General features: G+C 36.5%; 1 protein-coding gene across 8 annotated transcripts in view; it reads right to left on the bottom strand.

Annotated features, from left to right (window-relative positions):
- The window catches only part of LOC134527372 (eukaryotic translation initiation factor 4E-binding protein Mextli), a 168,176-nt gene that overhangs the window by 76,955 nt on the left and 74,380 nt on the right, over positions 1-16,841 (bottom strand). For all 8 annotated transcript variants that reach the window (XR_010074175.1, XR_010074176.1, XM_063359999.1 and 5 more), the window contains 3 exons: positions 16,735-16,795; positions 585-730; positions 370-497 (listed from right to left, as the gene is read on the bottom strand). Coding sequence is in view for 6 of the 8 variants with exons in the window: in XM_063359999.1 (XP_063216069.1) it covers positions 370-497; positions 585-730; positions 16,735-16,795 (335 nt within the window). In the remaining 2 variants the exon portion in view is untranslated. The remainder of the gene's footprint in view (positions 1-369; positions 498-584; positions 731-16,734; positions 16,796-16,841) is intronic.

The raw sequence follows: 16,841 nt of genomic DNA, 5'->3' as shown, positions 1-16,841 counted from the left end.
AAATTCTTTAAAAAATAAAGTTTTAGGCAAACACTAGAAGAGTATTAATCTTTTCTGTGTTTTTGAATTGTTTTTAAAAACCTAATAACAACCCAGTTAACCTCATTCATTTTTAATGTAGCATTTAAGTTTTTTTTTGCTGTATAAGAACCACAATGGGAACTGAGAACAGAGAGGTTCTTGATGTAAAACCAAATCATAACTGTATCATCCAATAAAAACTAGAACCGCACAACCCTAATTAGTATCTTTTTTTGGGGGGGGGGGGGGAAGGGGGGGTGAATAATCCTATTAAAGAAAATAATTTTTTACACAGTCATTTGGATCAAAAAATTGTTGAGTGTTTTTACAATAAAGTCAAAATCTCACCTTAACAAGCTCTAGGTTTGTGCCAGTGATCTTCAAGGTGTCGCTGCCAACCGTCACTGTGTACTTGTATTCCCCGATACTTGCATCATTGGTGGAGAAGCTGTGCCGCAGCACAGACCGGCGAGCTCCTGAAACCACGGAACAGGAATGCTCTCAGTCTCGATGATCTACTCACTCCCCCTCGTCTGTCGTTGCTCGCTCCAGACAAGCCGTACCGGGCTGGTTGAGTCTGTTGCTCTCATCCGAGGCACTGCTGTTCAAGCTGCTGCTCGATCCACCCATTCCTTCCTGGTCGTTCGACTCCATCCGCACGGGCGAGGCGTTCCGGCGGATTGTGTCTTCTATCAAGAGTTTCGCTTCACTGCAAGCAATCAAAGTGCACGTTTACAATTACTCAACATTGGCTGATTTCACTATGCATAACCAGTACAAGAATTACAAATGGAATTCCTTCCAAACTCTTGTAGCTTTGTCTCACACACTGAGTTAGTCATTTCATTTTCTTGTCATTACAATTAGTTAAAGATATTCCTGTAAATTTATTTGATAGCAATAAGGAGAGTGAAGGAATACTGGGACACTGTAAACAAAGTAACAGGTTGCTCCAGAGCTACAGAGGTGGGCGTGGAACTACAGGTGAGCAAGGTCACTCGGCAGCTCCTCAGGTGATTTTTGTTGTCTCACGCGGCACAGAGCTGTACGCTGTTGACGTCACAGGCAACGGCCATATTGGGTCATTTTTTTGAAGCTTGGGAGCGCTGGTGTGCAGCTGTTGTGGGAGACACTTTCTGCACCCTAAGATGCGTAGCTGTTGAGGGTGCTTCTCCACACAGTTCATTCTGACTCTGATTGTAGCCTTGGAACCATCTAACTTTCAAATTGTAGAGATGGTTTTGGATTTAATCACATCTAAAGTAAAAAATCGTTACATGAAATCTTATGGCAGGAGTAAACTTTGTTAACTTGAACTGTTAATTTTTTTTTTTTAAGGTTTATGAGTATGATGGATAGAGTCTGCATCTTGGGGCTAAGTTGATATCCAGGTTGACATCCCATCCAGGTCGGTAAGGCTTCCTACGTTATTTGCATGGAAGCACCTAATTTGTTCGGTGACCTCCAGACTCCCCAATGATCTCCCTTATAATGAAGGCAAGGGAATTGTGCTGGACGACCCATCAGACATCATGGAGCAACTGCTATGGGACATTGACACCGTAGACACAGACGTTTACGAGAACGACTGAGTGAATTGCTGAGATGAAGCTGGATTTGACAGCGGGTTGGGGGAGTATGCGGACGAGGAAATTTAAATTTGTTTTTATTTTTTGTTGTAATTTTTTGGATAGGTTATCTCTTGTTTGGGGAAAAATTACTTTTGCCTGTTCACAAAAAAGGCACAAGTAATATTTATTTTATTGTGAAAAAATTAGTGTTATCGGGTTCCAAACCTGTTACAAATAATGTAAATTGGATTCAAGTTAGGGTTAGGTGTTAAACAACTGGTATGTGAGCATTACTTAGCAACAAGGCATTACTATCAGTAAGATATTATTGGTAATATTACCTATCTGCTAAGTAACAAGGCATGTACTCAGTCTCAAGTCTGAGATACGTAGATTACATTGACTGTGCTATTAATTGTAGCAATGTGCAACACAAGTAACTACAGAGTGAGTGAATGGTGACAGGCCCATTTCACGTTATTTATAGAAGTAACTATTAACCATCTTAGATAAAATCCGGCAGCTTCAAGTTACTTTAATACTCGGTTATATACGTTACTTTTGTCTGAATGTTGAAAGGTTATTCAAACACACGTAATATTTAACCGTCGGGGGGGGGGGGGGGGGGGGGGGGAGGATTATTTAACTTGGGAGAAATTACATTTTTTTGTATAGCAAATACTATACAGGCTCACGTAACTTCAAAGCTCCATGGCTTGCTCTCCGGCACTCACCCCGGCTGGCGGTCCAGACACGGGAGGCCGTCTGGGTTATTCTAAAAAATAGGGGGAGCAAGCCAGCACGTTTCAACGCAGCGATGGTGGCTACAGAGAACTTCAGCGTTCGATTTAACACTATACTATGACTATAGCTGAAGAGATGCTAGTTGGTGACGTACTTGATACTATATAACACAAGATAAATTTAAATTTTTTATTTAGCTAAACCATTATACGTAAACACTTATTATTTTTTTAAACTAAGCTGGCCACAAGATGAATAAGCCTTTTAAAACACTTAAAGAATGTATTTAATAGAGAATAACATGCCTATAACATACTGAACATATACATATAACATTCTGTACAATGTATGCCTATGACATATTGAACAACTTATGCCTAACACACTTAGAATTTTTATTAAGAACATAGTGGTAATAAAAACTCAAGGAAAATAACTTATGCCAAAACATTTTATTACATATAAAAATATGGCGGACTTTAGAATTTTAAACATAACTAGTACTATAAATTGAAACTTGGTGCCAGTAGTGTAAAAGATGGCAACCTTCAGCAGACGACAAAGTCATTTACATCCCTATGGTTATTTTGAATTTACCGCTAGTAATAAAGATGGCGGCCTATGGAAGACGACTGTATTTTTTTTAAATATAAAAAGATGGTGGATTTTTGTAATTTAAATGTAACTAGTACTACAAGTTTAAACTTGGCGCCGGTAATAAAGATGGCTGCCTACAGCAGACTAAATTTTCAAATTATATCCCAATGACTATAAAATAATGCTGTTTTTTCAAATGTGCATAACCACTACTATAATAGTGAGCCCTTTAGTATTTTTGACATATATTATAAGGTCGATTTTGAAACTAGATTATGTACAAGATCCACCAAAAAAATAGATGCTGTTATTGTCTCTAGTATCCTGACAAATAACTTGTAAATCCATTTATTCAAAATGTGTAAAATAATATTTTGTTTCGAAATGAAATTATTTAGTAATGTATGTGGAACTGTCCCAAAAATAGTAGCTATCTTAAACAGTAATGAGTTACTTCAAAACTTATAAACTGATTATTTAAATAACTTAATAATGTGTATTATCTAAGATGCCACTTTCATTAACTTGTCATGGAAAAAATGGAAAAATCACAGAATTACGGCTCTCATTTATATTTCTCTGGACTGAAAATGATACAACTTGAAACGTCACATGTCCACTTGAGTACCTCAAAGATAACGTAAACCCTATATATTATGCTAATCGTACATGTATGTTAGTTAGGTAATGTTTAGCCAAATGTAAAAGAGTTCCGACGGACAATGACGAATATATATAAATTCAGGTAACAGTTGTACTCAAGCCAAATTTAGAGGTGTTTCACAGCAAGTCAAATGAAAGATTCTAATTTGCAAATACACTAGAGTCCCGTTATAGCGAGGTGTCACGGTTCCGGGTTTGATCCTCGCTATAACCGTGTCCTCGCTATAACCGAATTGGACAAATTTTGGCCCCTAAAAATAAAAATTAACCGAAAATAGCATAAAAATTGTGTTTAAACCTGTATAATTGGAAAATAACAGGTTATATTAACGAAATCTTAATTTCTGTGAGCAGATGTGTGAATTCTCTTTAAAACGAAACCCCATAAGTACGGATCCGATCACCGATTGCGTCAAAACAACCAGAATACTCTACCACGCCACGTAAGTATAGCATCTCAGCCCGCGGCCGACGCAGCATTGTCCTGCTATCTATTGCTGACGCGGGCTGTCTGCTGGCGGCCATGTTGGTTCGGGATGTAGCTAACAGGTGGTGCTAGTGTAGCGCAACGATTTAATTCCTTACAAAATAGCAGGAGTGCGGCTGCGGCAACGCACGTACGCCTCAAACGAAAAAGTCGCTGGAAAACTATACTTTTTCATTTAAAGAAACCTGTCAACTTTTTTAGAAAATAAATTTGGGATTAAACTCAAACCATCACCACCCCTTTCCCGGACAAATACCCCAACAACTGACCGAAACAAAAGTTACAAGAAAACTGTCCTAGCGATTCGGAAATAAATACGGTAGTGCCTACTAGAGGTGTAAAAGTAACGAAAAAATGCGTACCCGTATGTATTCGTTACTATAACAATTAGTACTCGTTACTATCGTTACGTTACTCGTTACTTCTGATACTGCATAATTTGCTATGTTATGTTGCAGCAACGAATCCAGTTGTATTGCGTACGCGTACAGTATGACGTCGCGTAAATAATAATAAATAGAATATAAACAATTAATAGTTTTTGTTAACCAAGAAACAATTAAATCTCATTAGAGCGGCTTTTTAATATTATCTCTTTTAAGATAACAACAAAAAAAACGTGAAAATATACGCGATTATAAAAAGAAAAACATACATATTTCTAATTTGTAAAAAATACTTTCTTACGTTGTTTCTGTTCCAATATCAAACTTTGTCTACACACGGTACAGATAACTAACGGAAGTTTGATAAAATAAAGAAAGGACGGGATTCTATTTTTAAAGCCACGCACTTAGGTGGCGACTGCACGGCTGAAGAATGTGACAGGCGTCAACGGCAAGATGTCTAGTGGCGAGCGAGAGGGGTGGAGATAAAACAGACAAATAACAAAAGCGCGCTTCAAGCTCTCACGCCGTAAATTCCTCAAAAATACCTCGTTATAGCAGTGTTCTCGCTATTACCGTGCTCGCTATAACGAGATTCTACTGTAATGCTGTATATCAAAGGGAAATATAACATTTCTCTACAGTAAGGTGCTCCGGGGTAAGTGTAAATTCGGGGTAAGTGCAACTCTTGGGGGTGATGTAAATATGATTATTTTTAAATGCGCGGCAAACAGCTGTATTTCGTTCTTAGTACTCTTGGGAATCCACCCTGTGAATAACAGACACTTACTACACCATAGGTTTTACATACACTATGTGTGCAATATCTATGACATTTCATCTTGTTGCCATACATAAACAGTGCATATTTAAAGTTCAGGTGAGTGAAATATTAAATTATTTTGTATATCACTAATTATTATTTTCATAATTTACATATTTTGAAATGTTTATAGTAATATTTAAAAATAACATAACTGCTATGTTTGTAAACAAAAGTGTTTGGGTTACTCTTGCCCCATTGATATTGATACTAAGGGGGAAGTGTAACCCCACAAACATTTTCACTGTGATGTCAAAAATTGTTTAGTTCAAATTCTTAAATAAGTAGAAATATATCAAGTAAACACATTTTGCCAACAAAATGGCCCAATTATAAAACTAATTTTAGGTTACGCTTGCCCCAAACTTAAATTAAAATAAGTTACACTAGCCCCATACTTAACGCAAATAGGTTAGACCAAATTGCACTATGATTCTACAGGTCTATAATAATAAGTTTCATGACATCTGTAGGCATTACTTTTATTGTGTTATAACTGGCTAGAAGATCAAATTTAGAGAAATAATCATATTACAGTAGTTGCAGTAAAATTCAGGCTTACACTTCCCCCAGCATAATTTTACGTTTAGAGATAAATTACCCTTCAACTTCAATAATTGTTCCTTTAATGTTACAGAAATGGTGCGCAATTACATACGGAAAAAGAAACCTCCAGGATATTCAAAAGATGACTTAATTATTGCTATAAGGCAAGTTCAGTCTGGTGAACTGACAGTGTATAAGGCAGCTAAGGTATATGGAATTCCCAAACCAACATTGTACATGCATGTTCATGGGAGAAGAGGGGTCAAGAGCAAATCCATGGGGCGCCCAACAGCATTGCCTGAAGAAGATGAAAGAAAAATAGCAGAAGCTGTAAAGATTATGGAAAAATGGGGATTCGGCCTATCAAAAAAAGAATTTTTGGAAACGATTGGGAGATATGTAAATGTGAATAATATATCCACACCATTTAAGAATGGTGTACCAGGTGATGACTTTTTTATTAGATTCAAGAAGACATGGAGGTTGAGTTTGAAGAAACCACAAGGTGTTGAAGCATCCAGAAAGAAAAGTATCGACCCATTTACAATCAACAACTATTTTGACACGTTGCAGACTGTGACTGGTAATGTTCCGCCAACTCAGATCTGGAATCTAGATGAAACTAGTTTCTGCCTAGACCCCAGTAGGATGAAAGTAGTTGGTGAAACTAATACTCCGTTTCACCATGTAACTAGTGGTTCAGGGAAAGACAACATCACTGTCTTAATGTCAGCAAATGCCATGGGTGAGAAATTACCACCTCTGATAGTATTCAAGGGGAAGAATGTGTGGGATTCATGGATGGCACCACCTGGGGAAGAGTTCCCTGGATTATCTTATGCTGCTACCAAAAATGGCTGGATGGAAGGGGAAACATTTGGGAACTATTTCACTAACAACTTTGTTAGAAATATTCGTGCTTACAGCCCTGCTGTACTGATTTATGATGGTCACAGCTCTCACATTTCTCTCGAACTTGTTCTGAAAGCTAGACAAGAAAACATTGTGATCTTGAAGTACCACCACATAGCAGCCATGTCTTACAGCCTTTAGATATTAGTGTCTTTAGGCCTCTGCAACTCAAATGGGATGAGGAACTCATCAAATGGCAAAGAACACACTATGGGGAAAAACTTCCAAAGGCCACATTCTCATCTATAATTTCCAAGATATGGACAGAATTGGATCCAAAAGTGATTAGAAGCGGATTCCAGAAAGGGGGAATATATCCCTTTTGTTCCAATGTGATTCCGAAGGAATTGTATCCACCAGAAGCATAAATGAGATGGTTAAATTCTCTACAAAACCCTCAAATTCCATGTGATTTGGGGTCAGCTCATTTAGATGTATCTACTGCACCAGTGTCTGGCGATGGAGTGGAAGCTGCAGAAATGACACCACCTTTTTCTAGAGCAGATATAGGTACAGAGCCTGTTCTATCAACATTTCAAGAAAATGCTGCTTCACCTTCAACTTCAACCTGTCATGCAGAAGAAGCATCAGCAGTTACACAGCCATCAATTTCTCAAAACAACGAACCCATAGCAACAACACATACTATTCCAAAGAAAAAGACATTTGAGGAGATTTTATTAGAACAAATTAAACAAGTTCCAAGAAAGACTACCACAAGAAAACGGATCTGCAAGGGTGCTGAAGTTATTACTTCAGAGGAAGCTTTTAAAAGAATGAAAAAAGCTGAAAGTAAAAAGAAAGACAGCAAAAATCAGAGAAATAGAAAACAGATGACACTACAAAATGAAGAAAGTGAGTCTGAAGATGATCCTCTAGACATAACCTACAGTTCTGAAGAGTGTGATCTAGACCAGGAGAGAAGAGAAACAGAAGAAGAAACTCATTTTATTAAAGAAATTAGCAAAGACTTAAAAAGTTTGTGTGTTAATGATTGGGTAATTGTTAAGTTTTCAGGTAAGAAAACATGGAAAATGTATGTTGGTCAGATAACCATGCGAGAACCATGCCTGGAGGCAAAATTCGCAAGACGAATTAGATCCACATCTTCATTTTCGTGGCCAGATGTGGAAGACAGAAGCACAATATTGTTTGAAGACATTATTAAGTTTTTGCCTTCTCCAGTTATTGACAAGCGGGGCAAACTTAAGTTTGACGTGTCTTTCGATTCATACAATATGTGTTGAGTGGAAAAGTTGATGTGTTTTTGCCTTCCCCAGTTACTGACAAGAGTGTGTCAAGTTTAAGTTTTTTTTTGTCTTACAATATGTGTTGAGTTGTTGATCTGTGTATAAACATGGTATAAGTTAAAGCTCTTTGATGTATAAAATACATAGTGTAGTGATACATGAACTTTTCACTTCCCCCAGCCATATCACATGCTTTACAAATTGAAAAACCATTTACAGTTACACTTACCCCATAATATGGGGTAAGTGTAACACATAAAAATTTTTTATATTAAAAACTTCCTGAGCACAAACACTAGCACTTACGATGTTGTATTTTCAACCACGCTTACTTAACACATGAATTGTAGTCTTCAGGGAATCTGATCAAAATCTGGATAATATTAAGTAAACTAAAACAGGTTTAGCATGCAGTAATAAATTTATAGGTTGCACTTACCCCGGAGCACCTTACATGGCATGGGTTCAGATAAACCTAGAACTCTGGACAATATATATCAACTGTTAGCAAATATTTCCAATAGTTCAAATGAAGTTAATGTTACATTACATCTAAGATTGGTCAGAGCAAGGTGCATCCGTAATTCAGACATAATCATACAACAATTTTAGTTACAGCAAATATGGCATTCAACATAAAATGTTGCTGCAAAAGTTCTACTTTAGACAAGTATGTTTTGGTCCTTGCTTTATAATGAAATAATAGTCAGTTTAAAGTGTAGGTCAGTTATTCCACTCTAGTCTTGAACAAACAAAAATAATTCTCACTTATTAACAGGACTCTTTTAAGAAAGTTCTCGAAGTGTCATCAGGTGTCTGAGAAAACTTACTACTTGAAGTCTCTAGTGTACTTGGCAACTAAAGCTATCTCAATTCACTGCGCTGATACACCTGGGTCCTGGACAGCACTCCCATGGTGTCAATGGCGTCCCTCGACGACTCGAAAACAGATATCATTGATAGTCTGCTTCTGCTGGTCACAGTCGATGGTTGGGAAGCTCCGTCTCGTCGACGTAGAATTCACTACAGGATAGTGTTCTGGTTCTTCAAATTACTTTCAGAACTAATTCTCCTCCGGAACTCCTTGATATGGTTGTCGAATCAATGGATTATTTCTCTTCAATGGCTATCAACTCAGTGTGATAAAAGAGAAGACTCAGTCTTAGTGATCATGGTAGAAATCACGAACTAGCATATTTACAATGAATCTTCCATAAATTGTTCCAGTCTTTATAGTTTTCATGTAGCTTCTTATAAATAATGATTGTTTCAGGACATTTCTTGGTTTCTTGCTCGACTATAAATATTAATTTCCAGAGCTCTTCTAATGAACATACGTCGGTTATCGTGACCAAAAGAATACTTCTTAATATTCTAAAACATTTTTCTTATCATCATGGGTCTCAAGTCAGTTGTCTTTATTAAACAGCTAGATTATGTCAAATAGTCGGTAACTAAGAGGGGTCGGACCAATTACATTTCTCGTTAGAGTCTTCGTCACAAATTAAAAATTTTCTCTAGTCACATACTGCCAATTAATATAAATTTTATATAAAAAAACAATAAATTTCATTAATACCATAAGCTAATAAACTGTTTATTCCAAAAATAAAATTTCCATATAAGTAATGATAAAAAACACATGGGGGGAAAAGTTGTGAAATGGATACCCACACCTATGCTTGTACAAAAAAAAAAATGGTGGATTTTGTGACTAAATAAATATTATTATAAAGGAGTAATTTTTACCCTTCCAATTTCAGTTTTTAAACCCTTAATTCATGATGAGAAATTGAAAAATTATTTGTTGCGTGTGAGTATGAGTGTTGAATTTTTTTTTTTTTTTTTTTTTTTTAAGAAAATGAGGGAATTTGTATAAATTTGTTTGTGTGTAGGTGTACTACACTGATACTTTAATTATTCAGTGTAGTTGCAGGGTGTCCACTTATAAACTCAAAAAAATTTCCAGTACATGAAAAAAATTTCAAGTACATTTCCACAAGCCAAAAAATATTTCCGTCATTCCTCAGCAGATTTCTACAAAACTTTCTTGGGAACTACACAAACATGACTCTGTCTCAATAAGAGGCAAGTATAACAAATTAACAATATACAAGAATGTATTACAATTTGCTAACTTACCAAGTAGGTAGTTGAATAGTATGTGGGCACTGCATCTCATTTATTTGCATCATAATTAAAAGTCACAGAATAACAAGTGCCACAACTGTTATCCAAGTTTATCATTCTTGAGATTAAAATACCTAGTACCAAGACTTGAAAATATGTTGAAATAAAATTATTTTGTCCCAAATTTTACCTTCTTTAGAAGCAATTCCATCTATAACAAATCCTAAATACAAGAATATACAAGCAAAGTTATCTAAATAATAGTTATGTTTTGTCAAAACAGTGACAGCATCACAATATTTAACTTTGTTTAGTCCAAGACTACCAAATTTCATTTTTTTAATATATGTAATTTGGCTGAAATTTCAGCAAGTTCCCTTTACTGTTCTTCAACCACTTTCCTTTTCTTCATTTCAAATACACTGATTTCCAATGCCACCCTCTTTCTTTCATCTTGCTTCCGCTCCTCTGACAATTTCTCTTGTCGCTGTCTTTCAAGAGCTTCCTTGTATTTTCCACTAGCATTCCTCATTGAAAAAATAAGTGATTTTGTTTTTTCAATACTGTCCATTCCACCCTTTGCAGTCACTGAATCATAATTCATTCGCTGTGCCACAAGAGACTGTTCTTTTGTTTTACACTAGACATTCTCGATTAACTGAAAAACCTCTTTCGAATTTGAGTTTCCGTGAGACATAATAAAAATGAGCTGGACAAAATTCTTTAGGTTTTCGTACTCTAACTTGTGCCCAAGCACTACCATCCAAAATTTATCCACACACTTTTCACTCCTAGCATAAGTTGTCATTTGATACTTGACACTTTCCTTAGTCTGCAAGTCTGTATACTCACGCTGTATTTGATCTGCTACATTGCCTTGTATTACATTATTTGTAACAACTGTTTCAAGAGCCATTTTTAACCTCACAATACCCTCTTCTGATGCAAAAACATGGGGACTGAGACAAGAAACAGCTTTTGTAAAAGCATACTTCAAAGGTGATCTCTCCATACATTTCAGAATAAATAACTTTAAGAATGTCCTACAATCATTTTTGAAAACATGGTTATCTTTTTCTGATGTACCCTTGCATTTCTTAAGAGCCGACCTTGTTGCAAAACCAATATCAATGTCTTTTGCATACATGAGGTTTGCTTTATTGCCAACATCAATTTTCTTAATGTCTGTGTTCATTACTTCAGATTTTACTATTTTTGCCATGGTATTTCGCACAAGAGCTGAAAGTGTTTCAAACAAAAATGGGGTCATCGGGCAGTCAGTTTGAAATTCCCTGAGAAAAGGCTCAAACTCCTTTGACAGAGATTGGAAGAATGTCAGTTTTGCTAGCAACATTATGTCCTTCAGATTACTGACGACAGTTCTGAAACTATTGCACTTTGGTTCCTTCAACTGATTTTACATAATTCGCAACATGAGGAAGAATCTGCAAAGCTCTTGTTACTACGCTGTCATTTTCTAGCCATTTAACACTGAAAAATTTCAGTGGAAAAACAGAACTCCCTGTAATCTGAATGTAGTCTCCTTGTCGGGCAGGGGAAACTTTCCAAAGGTAATAAAGAGATTGAAGGAATTTGATCAGACCACACTTAGTGCCTTTAACACCAACTTTAAAAGCATTATGCAAAGTGTGCAAACCACATGATCCAATGTCAAGCAACTTTGGCCCATCAACCTCAGATGAAGAAAGCTCTGTGTTTAAAATTCTGTGAAGTTTAAAATTGGCATTGGGTCCATCCATAGACAACTGCAGTATTTTGTTCAAAGGAAAGTTTTTCAATGCATCTTTAAGGCCCTGAAGAAGACAATCTGCTGTGGTATGCGTTAAAAAAATTGAAGTCAGGTATCTTGTGCAAACTGCATTAGCATCAACGTCCCAGAACCGCACAGCCACATCCATTTGCTGACACTGAGCTACTTTGTTGAGTGATTCATCAAAGCCTACAGTAATTTTGTTACAAGATTTTAGCAAACTTTCTAATTTATTTGTGAAGTACGGTGCTAGACCATAAACAACCGAATATGCAATTTTAGTCCTGTGTAGTTCCATGCTGTTGGCTATTTCGCATGTCGGGAACATTTTCTTAAACAGGGTACAGTTTTTTTCTGCTGTGCGCAGGGAAGAGTGGTTCAGTACTGTTGACAGACACCAATACACTTCTGCCCTGGTACACTGTCTTTTGTCAACATTCTTTTGATACCAATACCTTCATTTGCATGTGAAGTTCCCACAACAAGCAAACGACACTCACCAATCGACTTCTCTTGTCTCAAGCCATCTTCCTCACCACAACTTCCTTGATTTGATGAAACAGGTACAACTGACGAAGCAGATGCAATTGATGGAGAATCAGTTGATAGAGATGCAGGTGAAAATTAATATTTTAGAGGTGGTGTAGAGAGCTGAATTATCATTCTTGAAATGTGTTCCTTCCCATTGTTATGCGAAACAATCGCACTCCTTCCCATAGAATCCACAGCGAAAATTCTGGCACATAGTTTGCATTTAGCTTAGTACACATCATTAGCACCAGGCAATAGCCACGAGAACTCTTGCTCCCATTTAGAATTATACTTTATTTTGCCGCGTTGCGCACGGAACGTGACGCACAGATTTATTATCAAAAATAAAACAAGTAAAAAAAATTATAACTCCGACCCTTACCACAAGTGAATATTCATACAATTTAAAAATAGAGAAATATCACTACATAAGCAGCGAAGGAGACTTCAAAACAAAGAGTCGCAATGACCGTGTTGACAGTTTCTAACGCAAAAGGTTACACGAAGGGAGGAAATGCTGGAATGCTAGAGGGAGGGAGGAGGGGTGACAGGATGGTCTGTGTTTCTGGGAGGGATGAGTCTTGAAGAATGTGCAGCAGGGGAGGGAGATGTAAGCCATATGACGTCATGCTGCCGCAGAAGCTACCGCCACCACATTCATAAACAGAATGTCCCATGTTTTTTTTTTGCTCATCTTATAGGACCATTAGAAAGAAGGGTATTAAAGCCTGCACAATTTATATAATGTGTGTTAAAAAAATAGCATTTACATAAGCTTTCAAGGTGATTTTTTCAATTATTTCCTGATTATTTTTTTATGTCAAAATTTCCAGTTTTTTGACGGTTCCTGAGAATGTATTCGTAAAATCCATGCTTCGTAAAATCAGGGTTCTAGTGTATTTTAAAACAGATGCGTTTGTCGGTAAAATTCAAATTCATGTAAATCATTAAAAACACTGAAGTCCCAAATGTGATATACCGTGTTTTCTCGTATAATCGTAGCACATTTTATTCTAAAATCAAGTTTGAAAAGTAGAGGTGCGACGATTATGCGGGAAAAAAAATTTTTGTTAGGTAAAGTTATTCATAAAAACAAAACCTGTTCATGGAAAGTACGTTTATTTAAAAAAAGGTGGAGTATACAAGAGCATGCCAAACAATCTATATTAATAATTCCTTAAACAAAAACCTTTCTTCAACTTTAAATAGAAAAACCAAAACTCTAACGCGAACGCAAGCCACTTGAAACTGACATGAACTAACGTGTCGTAGTACACACTTGCCACGAAAGAATGTGGGCTATCAAATGTAGTTAACTCTGCACCTGACAGAGAGCGCGATTTGTGTGCACTCGGCGAGATATCAATATTTGACTACGTGCGCGCGCTCTATACGGGAAGCAACATAACCAAACATGAATGATGCGCTGGCTACATTTTTATAAGCGGTACGCCGCGGTAACGCAGACAATCAGATAAAGGAAATAACTAAAAAGTCTTTAAAAGAAAATTTACACGTCAGACAACTTTGTATTTCCGTTGATTAAATAAAGAAGTGGTAATGACCGAAATTAAATTTTATATTATACCTACACCGCGGCGACGCAGACGATCAGATAAAAGAAATAACGTTTAAAAACGTCTTTATAAGAAAATTTACACGTCAAACAACTTCGTATTTTTCCATTAATTTATCAAGTAAGTGGTAATGACCGAAAAATATTAGATTTCTACTTTAAAATACATCGTTTTATACGGAAAAGATACCTACAAAAAGCGCTCGGCATCTACTAGCGGGACCAAAAACATCATGCGACGTTTACGCGAGAAGTTTTTTTATCCCAATTTTGACAGCCTAAAATATGGTTGCGACAATTACGCGCGTGCTACGATTATGCGGTAAAACACAGTATTATATTAATCCTTCCTACACCGCGCACACAACAGCCCGGCCGTGAAGGCTTACAAGAATTATCGCACATATTGTCCCACGTTACCCGAGAACTGAATGTATCCGAGAGAACACGGAATGGCAACCTAGCCACGCTACGGCCATGCTCACAACGCACTCTGGCAAGGCCAGCCAACAGTTTTTGACGTATTCGTTCATTGAATCTCGGTTCACAGTGTGGCGTAACTCATGTTCTGCGCAAATTCGTATTACCTTTAATTTGAGTTGCAAACTGTAATACTACGGTATTATCAGACTAACTGAAACTGTTTATTATTGTTTTACGTTCGAGGTTAATACCGCTTCCCGATACTTTCGGCAGTGTTTTGTTTTGTTCCACGCATGGCGGCGCGCGCATCTCGTGCTGTGTCGTCATGACAACTGCTAAAATAAATAATCGCGCGGCGTTCGGAACAGCTTTAACGAGCCTATGCTTGATTGATATTGACATTTCATTGGCTTCATTAAAAAGGACGCTAACGTGTCGCGGCCGTGATTGGCCCTTTTCAATTAACAATTTAATTTCGGCAAGAGAGAAGAGAAAGAGTGGAAAATGACGCCATTTAGTGCGTGTGGTAGTGTGTTCCCTCTGGGAATATTTCGTTCGTGGCGATGCTAATTTCGGCGTTATTGATCTGGAAATTACGTCAAAATACTGGGCAATGTTAATTGACGCCCTGTAATTGAATGCAGAATAATCGCATTCAATTCACGTGAGCGACGAAGTATTTTACGAACGACATTAAGCATCTATAGTTAAGGTATGGTCTGCATCATCGCTATATATTAAAATTGGCGTAAATTTTACCGTCAACATACGCGAACTATAATTATATAAACTTTGGATTATTATAAAATTAGTAGAACATTGACTTTCGGCGATTAACAGCAAATTAACTCACATTGGCACAAACTATATGTACACAAGTCCAGAAGTCTTTTGGTTAGGCGTTTCATGCTCGAGCAAGCCGGAGCAAAACCCCAAAACTTTTACTCAGTGAACAATTTCAGGAAATTTATTTATTTTGTATTTTATTCAAGAGTCAGGTTATCTACGACATCCCATAGACTTTATTTAATATTTGTTTGTTTGGTTATTATTTCCATGACTCAAGGTTTCTCATTATGATTAAAACAATAAAATAAGTTTTTTTTGTGTTATTTTGTTTTTAATTATTGATGACCTCTGGCGCCCTTGTATTAAGTCCTGGAATAACGTTCTGAGTAATTAAAAATGGAAAATCTTAGTTTCATCACGTACACGTTTGTGTACAAAATGCACCAACTTTGTACAAAACAATGACTTTCCAGTATTTAAAAAATATCCCGTACTTTTCCCGTACTTCCCGTATTTTCCCGTACAGTGGACACCCTGAGTTTAAAACTCGCACAAGATAAACTTAAGTGTGATAACATTATAATATAATATTATTGTAATTGTGTTTTAGTAATTCTACATTAAAATATTATGACATTTTCTACCCAAGATAAAGACGTAATTTGTCTGGTAAAGTTGGAATTTTTGGAATTTATGATGTATTTTAGTGTGTAAGTTTTAGGCTGCTTTTTGTAAAAAAAAAAAAAAAAAAAAAATGGTGGTGTGATTTACTTATACATACAAGAGCACTGTCATTCGTATTTTCAATTTTGAAGTTTTGCCATTTCAGTAAAAAAAAACTGTGACAAAATACTAGTTTTGTAGGTTTATTTTGTGTTATGTTAAACAACTTTACATATGTAACATTCGGGGCATTAAGTTAAACTCTTTCATTTTTGTGGTAGGCATTTAGAGTTTTTTCCAAACCGTTGAATATTTTTTACATTCTTAATCAAAAGATTAATAAAATGTTTATATTTAAGAGTCTGTTCAAAAGGTGATCTCAACACTTACAAATATTTTTTTTATAACTTATTATATTTACAATAAACCATACTATACACTTGATTCACATCACAACTGTACTGTACAATAAAATAGCTATCTTCCATGTGCATTTAAATACCCCATTCTTCCATTTGTTCAAAACATTTTAAGGGTTTTAATAGCACCTTTATAACAGACACTCCTCAATTATTCCCCTATTTGGAAACAGAGATTTGGCTGAATATAAATTAGTGTACAAACGGAGCAAAGTCACGCATTAGTAAGATACCAGACTCGCATTCCTGAGATCTCGGAGTTGAACCCTGGACCAGTCATCCTGACTTTGGTTTGTTCTTATTTTACCAAAATCCCTCCAGGCAAAAGCACGGATAGTTCCTTAACATAGACCACGGGCAATTCCTTTCCCAACCAACCTATGCCATCATTTAAGATTATAGAAAAAAAAGGTGAATGCATCTAGTACTCACTTTATTCTTACTTCATTTGGTCCCGTGATCTGCACCAAGCGCTCTTTAGCCCCAGGGTTCACTGCAACAACATCACAACAAACACATTTGTTGGTATAATGCAGTAT

The sequence above is a fragment of the Bacillus rossius genome, chromosome 1 (assembly GCF_032445375.1).
Source record: "Bacillus rossius redtenbacheri isolate Brsri chromosome 1, Brsri_v3, whole genome shotgun sequence".
Classification (NCBI taxonomy): domain Eukaryota; kingdom Metazoa; phylum Arthropoda; class Insecta; order Phasmatodea; family Bacillidae; genus Bacillus; species Bacillus rossius.
Note: the sequence above shows the minus strand (reverse complement) of the source record. Positions and strands in the feature narration are given on the sequence as shown.